The sequence below is a fragment of the Taudactylus pleione genome, unplaced genomic scaffold, assembly GCF_031769625.1.
Source record: "Taudactylus pleione unplaced genomic scaffold, aTauple2 ptg000126l, whole genome shotgun sequence".
NCBI classification, from domain to species: Eukaryota; Metazoa; Chordata; class Amphibia; order Anura; family Myobatrachidae; genus Taudactylus; species Taudactylus pleione.
This window is the reverse complement of record NW_028284528.1, coordinates 3,187,345-3,205,456: the sequence shown is the minus strand read 5'-3', so window position 1 is coordinate 3,205,456 and position 18,112 is coordinate 3,187,345. Positions and strand designations below refer to the sequence as shown.

Here is an 18,112-nt window from a genome sequence, read left to right as displayed (position 1 = left end):
CTGGGAGCGAGCATGGGAACTCTACCTTCCAGATGCCTGCGGTGATGCTCCAGCATGACGTCTCTCCTGTAGAACAGCTTATTACAGATCTCACAGGCAAACTTCTTCTCCCCGTGTTTCTTCTTGTGCTTGGAGAGGTTGCTGTTGGTGGAGAAGAATCTGTAGCACATCTCACACTGGAATGACTTGTCATCTGTCGGAGAGAGGAGGACCAATGGCATGTCAGGGATACATCACATGACCCCGCACAGCTGCCCGGTGCTACGGTAGACCAGGGCTCCTTACCCCCTTAGTATGGTGCAAAAGTAACCGGCCTCTTACCCCTTTATAAAAATACAAACACTCCTGAATTTCTGCTCCGTGTTTGCTCCCATTTATAAAACGAACCAAAGAGTGAGGGGACTTTGGCAGTGTCCTAATTATGCTCCACGCTCTGCAAATGAGCAACACTTCTACACAGCACAATGGACATTTTGCACCTTCTAGATCAGTAATGGGGAACCTCCTGCCCGGGGGCTGTATAAGGCCCCCGGAATCGTTTGGGCTGGCCCTCTGAGCTTTTTTCTGCTAGCCTCATCTGGCTAGTAGGGTGCCTAGAATGGCCTCCTGCAGCCAGAATCTATGCAGCAGGACGCTTCAGACGGTCACACCGCTGCCCTTACAGCTTCCCCCAGCATCCTCAGGATGCTCTGGGCATTGCTGTAATCACCGGCAATTGTGGCCCCGCCCCCATGTGACATCACACGGAGGGGGCTTGGCCTGCAACGGGCCCACGAATAATGTTATATCAAAATGGCCCTCGGCAGAAAAAAGGGTTCCCCACCCTTGTTCTAAATGAACCTATAACAGTGGTAAACTTTTAATCTGAAGCAAAATCCATGGGAATGCAGCCTACCAAGCCAGTGAGAGGCAATGCGGCACTTGTCACCCACATTTTGTGCCTCTGGCCCGACTAGTGGATTTCTACTGAATGAATAAACTGCGATCTCATGAACGTTGCCATTGGCTGCCGCTAATCCTCCGAGTAGGTAGCTTTCACATACGCACAGCTGCGGACAGACACCCAGTGCCCCTGCTATGAAATGCACATCGGCCAGTGGTACACACATTGCTTTGTGGAGTCCACAGGGTCACGTGACAAGGAAGGTCACATGATGCAGCTCCCACCTGTTCTGCAGTTGTGAAACTCCAGAAACGCCTCCACCCGAAACGCTTTTTCACACGTGGCACAGCGGTATCTGTAATCGGCATCAACCTGGGGATTAGAAGGGAAGGTTGTTATAATAGAACTCATTTTGTATATATACAATAGTGTTTGCTTTCTCATCTGGGTTTATTACAAAATGGCACAAGTGTCAATGGTGCAAGACAAAGGATGGCAGACTGGCACCAAATTCACCCATTATACAACCATAGGTGACATCACAAGAATATCTCCATAGAGAAACAGCATTTGAGTTCAGACTAAAGGGTGGTACACACTAGACCAGTGGTGGCGAACCTTGGCACTCCAGCTGCTGTGGGACTACATATCCCAGCATGCCCTGCCACAGTTTTAGCATTCCCTAATAGCAAAACTCTGGCAGTGCATGCTGGGATATGTAGTCCCACAGCAGCTGGAGTGCCACGGTTCGCCACCACTGCACTAGATGATGTGTAGCATGTACCGACCTCGGTAACGACGGGTCCTGGGATCGCAAGTCCGTACACACGATGCCGGGAGCGATGGCGCAACAGTGGGTGCGATGCTACATTCGGCAGCGTGGCCCCCCACTGACGATATCGCCCGTCGGAAATGCATGCATGTGCACACATGGAGCGGGCGGGAGTGTGCATTGTCAGCGGCATAGCGGGTACACACTGGCCTATGTGCCAGATATGTCGTCCGATCCCCCGGATCGGTCGACATATCGTCTAGTGTGTACCCGGCATAACACAACACTCTGGCAGTGAGGAGGCGACAATTATTACATGGACGACACACGGACAGACCCGGCTCTCACCTCGTTCCTGCTGTGCTTGTACGAGACGTGCTGCTTCAGGCTCTCTTTACGGCTGAACAATTTAGAACATTCCTCACATTTGAAGAGCTTGTCGCCTGGGAGAGAAAAACAACAGCGCCCCCTATAGGTCTTCAGCAGAACTAGGTGTTATGCAAATTTGAAAGACTCAGAGGCAACAGCAATTGTGATCATATATGGAATTTAGTAGGGGAGAAGGGAGGGTGGTGGAGGGGTGGAAGTTATCTAACACCACATTATATAATCATTAACATTTAAATTAAAAAAAGCTATTAATATATGGTGCCCAACATATACCACCCTCTTATGTCACACTGATCACAATGCTACAGGGCTAGTCTTGCAGTCCTCTTAAACAGAATTTCATAGAGCTCTACCAGAGGGATTGAGGAGCTGATCCAGACCCCCTCGCTAGGATGCGATCGCTCGTAGCTGGCCGATATTTGCAATCTGCGCATGCTTATGTATTGCAATGCGCGTGCGCGAATCACTGCGAAAGATCGGGAAGCGCTCGCTCGCCCAGCATAGACAGAGTGAGTGACAGGAGAGGTCGTTTATGGGTGGTGACAGGGGCTGGCCGCTAGAAACGGGGGAGTGGAGGTACGGACGCAGGCGTGAATGAGTGTTTCAACGCCGTTTCAGAGGCCTGCATAATTAACAGGCAGCGTCATTGTACACGTCACCTGGTTGTATTTCACACTGAAGTGATCGCAGTGCTTGCGGCAAGGTATAGTGAGCCTCAAGCGCAACGAGCACATCCGATGGTGCTCGATGTACCAATGTTTTCATGCACTTCCAGGAGATGACGTGCGCAAGTGGGCGTCTTCAGAAGGGCTGGTGGGCGTCTGCATACACAAAATGATCGCATGCCAAGACATAGTGGGCGTGCTAATGCCTTACCGTACAATCTCCTGTCTCACTGGGCGTACGTTAGATTTGCATACGCTGGGAGCGAGCAAAAGCATCTAGCAAGCGGATCTGAATGAGCTCCTGAGTCCTCCAGCAGTGCCCCATAGAGCTGTACTGCAAACAACCAGAGGGACGGAGTCCTCCAGCAGTGTCCCATAGAGATATACTGCAGATGACCAGACAGACTGGGTACTCCAGCAATATTCCACAGAGCTGTACTGCAGACAACCAGAGGGACGGAGTCCTCCAGCAGTGTCCCATAGAGCTATACTGCAGATGACCAGACAGACTAGGTACTCCCAGCAATATTCTACAGAGCTGTACTGCAAACAACCAGAGGGACGGAGTCCTCCAGCAGTGTCCCATAGAGATATACTGCAGATGACCAGACGGACTGGGTACTCCAGCAATATTCTACAGAGCTGTACTGCAGATGACCAGAGGGACGGAGTCCTCCAGCAGTGTCCCATAGAGCTATACTGCAGATGACCAGACGGACTGGGTACTCCCAGCAATGTTCTACAGAGCTGTACTGCAGATGACCAGAAGGACCCCAGCAGTGTTCCATTGAACTCTACTGTGGATGACCAAACTGATTGAGTCCTCCAGCAGAGTTCCATTAACATCATTTGCGGGTGCAAATTTTAAACCTCTTTGCAGGATTCTTTTTTTTCCTCCTCTGTTTACAATAGAAGAATTTAAATTATATATTTTCACTTCTTCTTTCCCTTTGTTTTTAATTATTTCCTTAGCTTTTCTATTTTTTTAGTTTTTAAATTAAACTCTCCTGGAGGACCAGACAGATTGAGTCCTCCAACAGACGGCCTGATTCAGACCCGCTCGCAAGTGCTATGTGATCTCTACACAGTCCTTCAGCAGATATCCATAGAGCTCTACTGCAGATGACGGGATGTGGCCACAGGGGGTGTGTCAATTGTTTTGTGGGGGGGGAGATAATTATTGGGCGCCCAGTGTTGCAATTCAATTATTCTGGGCACCCATTAATTGTTACAGTCATCGCTGCCCAATTCGACCGGGTTTAGCCGCGTAAAACGGCTAAACCTGTCTAAAGACCTGGTTAGGTTGCCCAAACTGCTGAGTTCCCTCTACTGAAGAGGAAAGGACAGCTCAGTATAGCGGCATTGTAAGACTAACTGTAATTGGCGACTCGCCGTCAGTTAAGGCAGGTCTCAGGGCGGACAAGCTCTTTATTACACAGTGGAGGTTAGGCCCGAGCATAGAAGTGAGATTTGGCCAACAATACACAATCCCTCCAAACCCAATCTATTAACATTTATTTATATGGCAGCAGTTATACGCTTTACAACTGAGAACAAAACAAGGAGTAAAACGAGACTGAGCACTAACAGACAGACAGGTAGGAGGGCCCTGCTGTGCTAAACGAGTCACCAGGCTGGTTATTAGGCAAGACCGCTGATAGTGATGTAAAAACTCGGCATGTTAACAAGTAAAGAATCCAAGGAAACAAGCGGGGGGAGAAGAGAAGAGCAGGCGACACACGTGGATATTCTGCTCACCTGCCCGGTCATTATTACTTCCACATCTACAGTTAGCAAAGCAAAAGACTTAGCCTGTGTCATTATACTCGTCTTACCGTGGGATCGGACGTGGCGGCTCAGGTTGCTGCTGTTTCGGAAAACCTTGGTGCAAATGTTGCACTGGAAGATGCGCTTGTGGTCTCCGAGCTGGCGCACAAACTTCCTCCGCATGCCATGCCGGGCACCAGAAAGGAGTATGTTCCTCTTCATGGAGCTGCTCCCCTGGTGAAAGGAGAACCTGCAGGGGGGGACAGGCGCTCATCAGGACAACACATCGGCTTATGGGCCAGATTCTGCGCTGAAAGCGATGTACGAAAGTAGCCGCGTCTCACGATCTTTAGCAAACGGTGCATGAATCACAGCCGACATGCGCAACTTAGGGCAGCTACGAGCTATTACGAGACGTACGCTGAATGGGCGTTAGTGGGTGGCAACAGGAATTTCGCACGTAACAGAAGTATCCCGCGGGCGTGTAGCCGGAGTCCCGACCTCTTCTGAGATGCGGGTGTGCAGAGTGCAAGCCATTTTCACTCGCAATTTCTGAACCAATATTGCGGTGGGTGTAAGCGCCCCCTACTAGTTATGGCGCTGCTCATGCGGCTGAACGGCCGGGAGTGGTGCTATAGCGCGGATGCTTACAGCTCAGAATAAGGACGAATAATCGCATAGACACTCCGATCGCTGGAGGCTTCTGGAAATTCAACCGCATTACGTGCGACTTCTATAGGGGCTGAGTCGGACGGATCTCAACAGATGTAAATTTACGCACTTCTTACATATGTCCGCTTTATCCAGAGTCGGATGGAACTTGGGCGGATGGGTCGTTCCGTGAAATTGGGCGTAGCGAGGCAGCAACAATGCGAGCGCAGAGCTGCCTTGTCTAATGGGAGGGGCTTGTGTATAAAAAGCTTGGAAGCAATTCACACATGAGGATGGGAATCCCGTACAAGGCTCCACATGTCGTCTCCGGCACTGTCAGCTGGGGGGGGGGGGGGGGGGAGGTAAGTCGCTAATTACGCTGTAGACAGTCAAAATATCAGAGTAAAGTCGCTGCATGAGGAGCTTCCGCGCGTGCGATCTAGTCAACGGTAGACACAGACGCCGGAGAGAAGCTGGAGTGCCGACAACCATGAAGACAGGTAAGTACTGCACGGCGGAGGAGACAGGTAAGTACTGCACAGCGGAGGAGACAGGTAAGTACTGCACAGGGGAGGAGACAGGTAAGTACTGCACAGGGGAGGAGACAGGTAAGTACTGCACAGGAGAAAGGGCATTACCTGGGGCACTGCATAAGGGGTATTACAGGGGGTACAGCATAAGGGGCATTACAGGTGGTACAGCATAAGGGGCATTACAGGGGGCACAGCATAAGGGGCATTACAGGGGGCACAGCGTAAGGGGCATTAATAAAGGGAGCATTGTATAAGGGGCACTACTACAGGGGGCACTGCATAATGAGCACAACTACAGAAGCACTGTATAGGTAGACCTAAGGGGCCCCCATACCTCTGGTTAGTTGCCCTAGAGAGGAAAACCCCCTGTAAGAATCACTGAACACCTCTGTTGGTGTAAGAGCTACTTACTTGGAGACAGGTGTAATATTACTGCTGGGCGCAGGCAGTTTTCCCAACATCAACTCCATGAACTTGTCGTCGGAGTCGTGAGGCAGAGGGACATCGTCGGGGGGGATTTCCGTGATTATCTCAGCTACGCGATCCGAGGAGAAGACAGGACTGTATAAGATAGGATGGTGCGCTGCGGGAGGGATCAGAGGGTTAGAATACAGGAGTCACTGGCAAATTAGAAGATGTATAAGGCAATTAGCATCGGCCCGAGCTACCTGAGCTACCCATAAGGGTTACCATAGAAAATCCCATCCCACCCGGCTGCTGGTTCTCATACATGGAACTAATTAAAGGTGATTTCTGCCTTTCAAATGACATAAAATCGATAACCTCGGTGGTGGAAGTCGGCTGGTACTACGAGGCGAAAGGTCCTAAGCAAGAAATCCTCTCACTACTAGGACATGATGTTTTCTCAAAGCCTATTCCCATACATTTGAAGTCAACAAGGGAGGAGCCTTGACAACCTTAGCATTGACAACCTGGGTAGAAGAGAGGATCTCCTGTTCGGGATCGTTAGACCCATCACCAATCGAAAGTAATCTTTTTGACTCTCCACCCAAAACTATTTTGTTTGCTCACCCCATCTAAACACTATACTCCTATAAAGCAATGTAAATTCATTTTTGTCTACGCTACACTCACCAGAGACGGCGCAGTTTGTTCCCTCACCTGGTGGGCTGTCGTCCTCCACGATCACTAAGGGAATACCACCCTTTACAGCTTTTGATTTGCGGCCCCTCTTCGGCTTCTTCTTCAGCTCCAAATTAGGGGCGGAGGTGCTGCAGATCACCGCCTGCTCCACGACCGTACTCGTGGCATCGCCCCCCACGTATGTGGAGTCACAGGCTCCAGAGGGGGAGATCCCTTTCGCTTGTTCCAGGTGACTTAACAAGTGCTCTAAGGTGTACGACAACAGCAAAGTTGCATAAACATCATAGGACTATTTCCAGAGGTTCTCAAACTCTGTCCTCAGGACCCCACAGAGGTCACATTTTCCAGGTAACCCAGCAGGTGCACAGGTGCATTCATTACTCACTGACACATTTTAAAAGATCCACAGGTGGAGATAATTATTTAACTTGCGATTCTGTGAGGAGACCTGGAAAACATGCTCTGTTTGGAGTTTGAGAACCTGTGGACTATTCTAACACCAAATTTATAGGCAAAAAAAAAGTTTTGGCAATAAATATTTTTGATGCATGAGAAGTCCATATTTCCCTGATAACGAACAAAACATTACTATTCCTTGGCTCAGGCCGGAAGAGAGCAATGGGTTAATATCATGTGACGCTACTCCACCAATCGCAATGCACAGGTTGCCATCACTAGAGCTGCAATGGGCCGCTTCAACCGAACACTTGGTGTGTACCTGTGAGCAGGTTGGGTTCTATGAAGGTCGTGTTGCAGACTTTACACACCCACTCGCAGGTTTCCACGTGAATGATGTCACTGTTCTCCTGGCACGTCACTGGAATAATACATTTATAGAAGTCAGTCGCTAGAGGACACTTGCCAGCCAGAAAAGTCATGATAACAACAGAGGGCCTGATTCAGAGCCGCTCGTAAGCGGCCGCTCGTTCGCTCCGAGTGATGTTCGCACATCTGCGCATGCGTATGGGTCGTAATGCGCATGCGCCAACCAGTCAGTGTGGTCGGAAATCGTGTGTGCAAAACAGCGAGTGCCTGATAATTTGAGTGACAGGATGAGGCGTTTGTGGGTGGTAACAGGGGAAGGTGCTTGAAAAAGGGGAGTGGAGATCCGAACGTAGGCGTGCCAAACGGTCAAAACGGGCGTTTTAAGGGTGTGCATAATTAACAAAGCAGCGTCATCGGCCACGTCACTTGGTTGTCTCTTAGCCTGAACTGTTCGCATGATTGCGGTAGGAAAATCCAACCACAAGCACTGCGAGCAGTTCAGACGCCTTTCGATGTACTCGATTACTCTAATAAATAGCGGAGATGACGTAGGATGCGAGCGGCCAGGGGGCGTTTTTACAAAATAGCGAGCGCATATTTCGTTCGCTCGCTCAGACAGAGGCGTAAACATCATAGGACTATTTCCAGAGGTTCTCAAACTCTGTCCTCAGGACCCCACAGAGGTCACATTTTCCAGGTAACCCAGCAGGTGCACAGGTGCATTCATTACTCACTGACACATTTTAAAAGAGCGAGCGCTCAATTTAAATAGCCGCCCCCTTTTTCTGGACGAGAGTCATTCCCACAGCAATGTTGGGAACCTATAACACAAGCAGCAGCGGAACTGGCCACTGGCTCACGTACATTTTGCAGAAAACAGAACTGTTTAGCGCACGTGGAGGAAAGATGTATGTGGACACCGCTGTATTACCGCTCATGTTTTGTTGGTTAGATACTCTGGGGATGATGCTGAAAATACACCTGACGGAAGAGCACATCTTGCTGTGTTCGCACTGCGCATGGTCTGAAACAGAGGTCAGCCAGGACGCGTTGGCCTAAACGCAGATTATGCAGAGTTATGGCCGGCGTGTACCCTCTATGTAGCCGATGATGCGTGCTCCCACGCGTAGTCAGCGGCATCGCCCCTCAGACCTGCATGCAGGTCCCACATTGTTAGTGATGGCCATGCTGCCGAATACAGTATGGCCCCCGCCATCGGCAAGTGTGTATGCACTTGCCGATGTCGGGTCCCGTCGCTTGCGGGATCGTGCTGGGTACACATCGTTAAATGTGTACCCAGCATTAGGCAGGAGTGTAAATATGCCTGTGTCCAAGTGTGTCTTTTGCATTTAATATAGGAAACGTGGAAATGTGGTAATAACCGAGTGTACACATAGAAGGGGGCTACACAATAAGAGGAGCACAATTTTTTGTTATACGTTTTTCAAAAATCAGCAGGAGCCAGATTTACTTCCAACTGCGATTCGGGCTCTTCGTCTATTAAGAGTATTTCTTGCATCTTCCCTCGCAGAGATATAGGAGTGTATGGTTTCTGACTCTAGGTATATTATATAGGGTCCGGGCCCTAGGTACAGCATGGAGGGTCCGGGCCCCAGGTACAGCATGGAGGGTCCGGGCCCCAGGTACAGCACGGAGGGTCCGGGCCCCAGGTACAGCACAGAGGGTCCGGGCCCCAGGTACAGCACAGAGGGTCCGGGCCCCAGGTGAAGATGCTCCGTTGCTAAAGCAGCAAAAGTTTGCATGATGAAAATATAAAACAAGTATCATGTGCACCTTATCCCCAGTAACATATGAAGGTTTCACCCCAGTAACATATGAAGGTTTCAGCCTTATACAGAGCCCTCTACCAGGTCAGTACCTGAAGTGTACGCTGCCGGAGGACGGATCATTTTTATCTTCTTGGAAGCCAGAGAAGCGATTTGGCTGGATTTTGAAGATGTCGAGTTCATCTCTTTTTCAGGTCCCGCTGCCAAAAATCCCACCTCTGCGTGGAAGGCAAAAGGAAAAAAAAAATTCTATGTATGAACTTGGGGCCTTATTCAGGTTGAATCACAAGGCTTGCGTCCGCACGCAGCTGGTCGATGTTTGTGCTCAGCGCATGCGCGGACCGGCCGCTGCGATCGGGAAGGGATCACAGTTAGCACGCATTCCCATCTCATAGTGACTGACATGAAGGGAACGTTTGGGGGTGGAGAGGAGGGAGTGATCGGCGGAACGCAGGCGTGCCTGTGCGTTTGATAGCCGTTAAAGGGGCGTGCATAATTAAGCCCCTGCGATTCCATACGCTGATCTAGATGGCGACAGGATTTTTAGCAGTTTGTGAAGTAGGGCCAGGTCACCCACAACTGTGCGACTGGTTCCGATGTTACTCAATGTTACCGATGGTTTTGCGGACTTGCGGATTCATGTCATGGGAAGTGGGCGGCTTTATACAGTGATGGACAGCTCGGTATTGTGCTGTGGTTGCCGTGTGATTGCATTCATTAGCATAGTTTCGCAGCGAGCGGGTGTGTGCGAACGCAGCCTTGCAATCCGTGCTTAGTTACCTAAAGAGCGGAGATTGACACCATATTTCATGCACCAGTTTGAGAAGAGCCTCACATTACTATTCTGTGCTGCTGGGAGACCCTGCTCCTCCCACTATATAACTCTTAGTCTGTGACTTCCTGCTGCCTCTATTCCCTCCTCACATCATGTCACTGCCCTTGTCACATCACTCATCTCCTGATATACTCTGTACTGCTGGGGACCCTGCTCCTCCCACTATATAACTCTTAGTCTGTGACTTCCTGCTGCCTCCATTCCCTCCTCACATCATGTCACTGCCCTTGTCACATGCAGTCCTGTCCTCACTAACACATCACTCATCTCCTGATATACTCTGTACTGCTGGGGACCCTGCTCCTCCCACTATATAACTCTTAGTCTGTGACTTCCTGCTGCCTCCATTCCCTCCTCACATCATGTCACTGCCCTTGTCACATGCAGTCCTGTCCTCACTAACACATCACTCATCTCCTGATATACTCTGTGCTGCTGGGGACCCTGCTCCTCCCACTATATAACTCTCAATCTGTGGCTTCTTACGGCCTCCATTCCCTCCTCACATCATGTCACTGTCCCTGTCACATGCACCTTGTTCCTCCCACTATATAATTTGGTCTGTGGCCTCCTGCTCAATACAGGATATTGTCCCTGACACATGTAGCACCATCCTCACTGACACTCAGTCAAGTAGATGGGTCACTGTCTTCCTCAGCTCATCTCCTGTTATTGTGAATGTATATTAACCGAATACACATTTGGGGTGTGCGTCATGTCATTTGTTCAGTATTTCCTTTATAGTGCGACTAGAGGAGCCAATGTCGGCACTTATGGATCTCCAAGTGCCAACATGCCGGGACTGGCTTGCTGGGACCAGTAGTCCCACCGTAACGGACAATATTTATTCTTTTTTTACACAATTAACCCCGCACCCAAAGGCACCAGAGGTGCGGGGAATAGCACTGGGCTATCAGCCTGTGCCTGGGGTATACCTGGGAGAGTGGACCCCTTTATTATGAGGGGGGGGTCCCCACTTCCCGAGGAATCCCCGGACTGGGATGACTAGTTGGGGATGGATAATGCTTTGGCTGGGGGACCCAGTGAAGCATGTCCCCCTGCTGTGGCATTACCCCTGCTAGTAGGAGCCCGGTGCTGGTCAATGGAAATAAGGGGGTACCCTATGAAATTTTTATTCCCCGTATTTCCTCAATCAAGGCCAGCTGAAGAGCCTGGTGCTGGTTCATTTAAATTTGGGGGACCCCAATGCAGTTTCCTCCCGCCCCGTATATATTTTGAACCAGGAACAGCTCAAAAAGCCAGATGCTGGTTATGCTTTGGGATAAATTCCTGTGAATTATTGTTTCCTATGGAAAGTACTTCAGGGTTTGACAATGGTGTATAATTCTATTTTTTTTAGCCCCGTGTTTTGCAGTTTCAACCTTGTTTTTATTCCCGTGTTTGCCATTAGTAAATCCTGTCCTCTACATAAACATCTGTAGACATCGGAGTAAGACCTGTCCCCCAAACAGTACCCAACAAGTGAAACAGCCAGGGCAACCCATCCTCAGAAGACACTACAGAAGCCATACTTAGCCAATGCTTTGGCACTTCACCCATATCCAACGGTACTGCCAGGAAATGCATTACTAAATAAAGGACGGACAGCTAGAACAGGCTTTTGGTTCTCTGGTCAGAAACACCTACCATTGTGGGATGGCATAGGGGGCTTCAGCAGCGGCTTCTCCATCTTCCTGGCATAGAAAGCGGCATACCACACTCGCAGCTCTGTGCCCGCTGCTATATCCTGGGAGGTAGTGAAATAGATTTCATTGCCATGCTGGAAGGCGGTCAGGTTCTGATGGGTGAAATCCATGGCCGGTCTCACCAGCATCATCCAGTTACACTCATCCTCTCTGAACGTGTCCAGCAGCATGACCCGACCATCTTTCTGGAACACCTACAGGAAGAGCGGGCATACGTTCAGGGCAAGTATTCCAACAGTGCCAGGACAACTTGGCCAGTAGAGGTGCCATGGCGTGACATATGCAAAGAAGGTGGTTTCCCTGTGCAGACCAGGTCATGCTCATGTAGAGCGCTAACCATCGGCTGCGGCAATGTGAATGGTAAATCAGCGCAAAGTATCGTATGACGGGATATATTGGGGTTGGGTCTCACATAGCGCCATTTGTAGAATCACGCGCAAACTAGGGATGGCCAATGGAATAATCCCAATGATATCACGATCACAAAAAGCCTTGCAATTACACGTAACCAACCCCGGCTAACCATTCCATGGTTTAACCAAATGCAAAGGACAGTTGTAGCTTGCACGCAGGCGGCAACCCCCGGCATCAGACGGGAGACATTGATGGTTGCCAGTCATTGGTTTTCGATGGCCATCCTTAGTTCAAACACAGTGAGGTTGGGCAGATGAGGTGCCGCTGTGAGGGCCGGCTGTACACGGATACTGCAATATTACATTGACCCCCGTATTTTGGTTTTGGATCTGGATTCATCGTCGAGTTTTGGTTTTGTAAAACTACCCTCAAGTGTTAGAGTTATGGATTTTTGTATATTTTTTTTTTTTTTTTTAAATTATAACGTTTTTAAAAACAGCTAAAACCCATATCATTTTTACAATCCAAATTCCTAACCGCAGGAAGATCAGAACCGCGACTCGGGTTTTATCCGGATCTCCTATTCACGAGTTCGGGTGGATTCGGATTTCTGGAGAAGAGAACCGCACAGCGCTACATTATATATAACAAGGCTATAGTTATATGATCGACACATTGCAAAATGAAGGAATGGAAACCCTGCAGCCTTGAAAAGGTTAAAGAGGAGCTGAGGATTATGGGAATGAATTGAAGTTGGGAGCAAAAGCAAAACAATAAAAGCAAGTAACTGTGCACCTGTACACACTATGCTGCACTGCAAGGGGAATAAATACATTACTTATTCTGCATGTAGGATAAATACCGGCTGCTTTCGCATGTAGCCCACAAATGCTGGGCAGCTTCATTCATAAACTGGGTACACACTGGAGTAAGGTCGTTCTGATTTGGCCAAACCGGAAATATAAATCGTGCATATTGCGCCGTGTGTGCACGATATGCGCGCTCCTGCGGTCGCATGCGACGCCATAAGGTCTGATGTGCTGCACATCAAACCTGACGATATCACATGCGGCGCAATGCAGTGTCATAAAGGGCGGAACGAGTGATCGCTCCGTCTTCCGTTACATCGTTCTGATATGTACCCAGGATTCCATATGTATATATAGGCTGGGTACACATCGCTCAGGGTGTAACCAGCTTTACACTGCAATTTGCAGGCTCCTGTTAGGCTCTAAGGGCCTGATTCAGACCTGCTCACTAAGATGTATACTCTCTCCGCTGCCGATAGTATGCAGTGTGTATGCATTGTGCGTATCCTTTAGCAAAAGTGCAATGTGTTCGCTTGCTGCGCATAGACGCCCAGCAGAGTGAACGACAGGGGAAGCCATTTGTAGGTGGTAACAAGGGCTGGCCATTAAAAACGGGGGAGTGGAAGTGCAAACGCAGGCGTGCCTGAGCATCTCAACAGCGTGTTAGAGGTGTGTATAAGTATAAGACAGTATCATAGTACACGTCACCTGGCTGGTTTTTACACTGAAGTGCTTGCGGCAGGGTATGGTGAACCTCAAGCGCTGCGATCGCATCCGATGTACTGTTGGTTACATACACTTCGTGGACATAACGTGCACAAGTGGGCGTCTTAAACCTGGTGAGTGTCTGCCTGTTTTAAGACTATGTGATACTGGGCGTGCTAATACATTGCTGTGCGATAGCAGTGCCTACACAATTTACATACACATCGTGCGAGCGATCGACTCTGAATCTGGCCCTAAGCCTAGTCTTTCCACATAGCACACCCCATATATGTATATAGGGTCTGATTCAGCACGGATCGCAACTGTAACAGCGTATGCAGATGGCCGATTGTTGCGTACTGCGCACGCCTATGTAAGCCATTGCAGAGTGATTGACAGTCAGCGTTTGAGGGGGGGGGGGGGGGGTGTCAGAGAAACGCAGGCGTGCCAGTTCATTTGAACGCCATTACACGGGGTGGATAAATTAGCCACTGCGCCGGCATACGCAGCCTGAGCACTCATTACGTGCGACGAGGTACAGCAATGACCTGACTTGCTGTAATTGTGCGTGTTGGGGGATGATGTTATCGATGTTCCCGATGTATACGCAGCACTGCAAGGTATTACGTATGTGAGATAATATGAGATATGGTAAGAACTTACCTTTGTTATCTCTATTTCTACGAAGTCCATAGGGTTCCACAGGATACCTTGGGGTATAGGTGATGACGTCAGGCATCGGGCACCATAGAGTTAAGTTTTCAGCCTCCCAGGATGCACTGGGGTCACCCTCCTATACCCTGCCCCCGCGCCAAAGCATCTCAGTTACGTACCAAGCCATAGGCTGGAGGAGGAGGAGAAGGAAGAGAGAGAAGAAATACACACACAAGAATCACATTCTCACCAGAAGGAGACGGAAAAACCGGTGACCAGAGTAAAGCCCATCTGCAGCACAGGTGCGAAAGGGCGGGAGTCCTGTGGAACCCTATGGACTTCGTAGAAATAGAGATAACAAAGGTAAGTTCTTACCATATCTCATATTTTCTACTTCAGGGTCCAGAGGGTATCCACAGGATACCTTGGGGATGTCCCAAAGCAGTATCCTTCAAGGGTGGGGACGCTCCTGTGCTGAAAGGAGAATCCGCCGCCCGAAGGAAGCATCCTGAGAGGCATAGGTATCAAATGCATAATACCTCACAAAGGTATGGATAGAGGACCACGTGGCAGCCTTGCAGATCTGGACTGCAGAGGCACCACGTCGAGCTGCCCACGAAGGACCCACAGACCTAGTGGAATGAGCCCTCACAGAGGACGGAACCGGAAGGCCTTCATGAAGATAAGCTTCAGAAATAGCCATACGAATCCAACCTGCCAAAGTTTGCTTTGAAGCAGGCTAACCCTTTTTACGGAAGCCATATAGGACAAACAAGGCGTCCGACTTCCTAAACGACGAAGTGCGGTCAACATAAACCCTTAAGACCCGCACAACTTCCAAAGTGGCCTCACCCACTGAAAGATCAGGCGAGTTAAAAGCGGGCACAACAATTTCCTCGTTGATGTGGTAACTTGAAACAACTTTGGGAAGAAATTCAGGACGAGTGCGCAGCACTGCCCTGTTCCTATGAAAAATCAGGAAAGGGGGTCTACAGGAGAGAGCCCCTAAGTCAGATACACGTCTGGCCGAAGCGATGGCCAGAAGGCAAATAGTTTTAGCCGTCAGCCATTTAAAGTCCACTGAGCCCAGTGGTTCAAACGGCGGTCCCTGGAGAGCCCTCAGGACCACAGCTAAATCCCAAGGCGCCATTGGTGGAACAAAGGGCGGCTGAATTCGAAGAACACCTTGCATAAAGGTGCGCACATCAGGTATTGTAGCAATCCTACGATGGAACCGGACGGACAGTTCTGGTTCCAGTTCTGGTTCCCCCCGCAAGGGAATAAATGGACTTTAGGCAGATCTCCACCTTACGGTCCGTAGCATCCTTCAAGGAGGGCATGGGTAATGTGGCACTTCGGACTAGGCGTGTCACATGAGAATCCACCTGTGGAGGGGATTCCCACTTAGAAAAATAATTGTCCGCAAACGGGTAAGCCACCGCTAAGCGCCTCTGAGGCTGATACCGTTTACCAGGGTGTTTCCACGCCTCCTCTAAATGGTCTACTAACTGACCCGAAAGAGGAAACACTGTGGCGTCACTCTTAATATCCTTAAAAAAGGCATATTTGGACTTGGACACCGGAGGATCGTCATCCTCAATAACTAAAGCAGTGCGGACTGCACGAATAAGGCCAGGAATATAAACCTTGGACTTAGCGTCCGACTCTTTAGTACGGAGAGGTTCTTGGTCAAATAGATCCAGAATCTCCCCATCATCGGACGTCACGTCGTCATCCTCATAAAGGAGCAGACAGAGACGCCACCGGCCGCTTATGTGGCCGCAACACAGACTCCCATTGTAACACGTCCGACAAATGCTGTACTGAACTTGTCAGGCTCCTGAGAGACCTGGGGAGGGGAAATAGGGAGACTGTGGGGTACCATCAGTTGTCTCGGGAAACCCTGCATGGGTGACGACACCACTGACTGCTGGGACAATCCCATCTGTGAAAACGCAGGTGGCGGAGCCAACTGGCCCACTAGGGTTGTAAGCGCTTTGGCGAAACAAGCCCAGGGTGGTTCCTGTACCGGAGCCGTGACAGTAATTGGCCGCGCCAATAAATAACACTGCCGACTGCCCCTCCGCGTTACCCTCCCCCTCCGCTATAGGTACTTTGCACGTAGTACACAGAAGCTGGAGAGGAAAGTCACTCTCAGACATGATGGTAAGTATGTGACCCCTCTCACTGATACTTGTTAGTATAGTGGGAGAACCACCCTGCAATCACCACACCGCAAGGGCTTTAGCAGGGACAGTGAAAACGCTGACAGTAGCAAGTGAAAGTACAGGCAGTAGACGCTAGCAGAAGTCACATACATTGCAAAGAAATTAATCCCTGCACTATCAGTGCTGTTCCTCAACTACGCAGACACAGAGCCTGGTAGGACACAGTGCTGCATACACAGACCTGTTTCAACGGAGGAGAGGTATGCCGGGGGACCCAGACCGCGATGCCACCGATCAACAGCTTCCAGCAGCGTTCACCATGCTTCATGAAAGATGGCCACAGAGGAGCAAAGAGGAGGCCGGCCTGGGGGAGGAGCGCTGCCACAGGGCCAATCGGCAGGTGCAGAGAGGGCTGTGTGCAGCGGGGGAGGCTCCGGCTGTGTACAGGGAAGGCGCGCTCCCCTGGCATGCAATTAACCCCTGGGACGCCGCAGTCCCAGGGGGGTAGTGGAAGCGCAGGTTGGTTACCTGGCTCCACGCTGCAGCCAGTCCCCAGGGAGCCCCCTGTCTGGGGACTCTGGACCATGTAACAGCAGAGACCCACCGCGGGACCCGGCTGCTTACCTGCTGTCCCCTTGATTCCAGCCATGGTCCAAAACATCTGGGGTCACCGCTAGCTGTGACCCCAGATGCTTACCAGCATCCAGGGATCAGTACCAGCGTTCTGGTACCGGCGGGGGTGTAGGGAAGACAGAATGGACGTCAGTAGTGACTGTCCATGCTGTACATCCAGATGTGCAGCCACAGCTGCTGCGAAGAAAACTTCAGGGGCTATCCTTAGCCCCCCTCTAACAGGTGCTCAGACTCCGAGCCGGGCACCAACGAAACTGAGATGCCTTGGCTCGGGGGCGGGGTATAGGAGGGGGACCCTAGCGCATCCTGGGAGGCTGAAAACTTAACTCTATAGTGCCCGATGCCTGACGTCATCACCTATACCTCAAGGTATCCTGTGGATACCCTATGGACCCAGATGTAGAAAAGGGAAGTGGGCGTCTCTATGCTGGCCCGTGCAACGGTTTTGCAGACATTAGCATATTTTTGCAGCAGATCTGCTTGCGTATTCGCTGCCATGATTGCATTAGCAATCCGTTGTGAATCAGCCCCATAACGTGCTACTTAAAATCACACATTTGTAACATTAGAGGAAAGAAAATACAAGCATACACAATACCTTACACATACTAGATAGCTGTAGCTATAGCATAACAAGCTGTACCTTGAGTGGGAAAACAGGTTCTTTGTCTAGTTTGGAGACTCTCTTACATTCAAATGGGCCAAACTGAGTGCGCTTGACAAGCGGCGTTACAGCAAATACCCCTTCCGTGCCGTCCCCTACGTGTTTGATCTCCAGGCTGGTGGGAAGAGACGATCTAGAAAGAGAGCAGGTGATCAGGGCACGTCCGCCATGCTTATCCTAGCTGGCGATGCTCAGGCTGGTTTTATAAAATGTCTGACAACAAGCATTCTGTCGTCATGGAAACAGCTTCCACCGGACCGGGAGGCA

General features: G+C 50.1%; 1 protein-coding gene across 4 annotated transcripts in view; it reads right to left on the bottom strand.

Moving 5' to 3' along the window:
- Nucleotides 1-18,112, bottom strand: part of PRDM15 (PR/SET domain 15) — a 79,447-nt gene that overhangs the window by 44,912 nt on the left and 16,423 nt on the right. For all 4 annotated transcript variants that reach the window (XM_088472572.1, XM_088472569.1, XM_088472571.1 and 1 more), the window contains exons 4-13: nt 17,825-17,978; nt 11,800-12,052; nt 9,410-9,535; nt 7,484-7,582; nt 6,784-7,011; nt 6,073-6,244; nt 4,546-4,727; nt 2,004-2,098; nt 1,168-1,255; nt 26-193 (exon numbers count right to left, since the gene is read on the bottom strand). In XM_088472572.1, the coding sequence (XP_088328698.1) occupies nt 26-193; nt 1,168-1,255; nt 2,004-2,098; nt 4,546-4,727; nt 6,073-6,244; nt 6,784-7,011; nt 7,484-7,582; nt 9,410-9,535; nt 11,800-12,052; nt 17,825-17,978 (1,565 nt within the window). The remainder of the gene's footprint in view (nt 1-25; nt 194-1,167; nt 1,256-2,003; nt 2,099-4,545; nt 4,728-6,072; nt 6,245-6,783; nt 7,012-7,483; nt 7,583-9,409; nt 9,536-11,799; nt 12,053-17,824; nt 17,979-18,112) is intronic.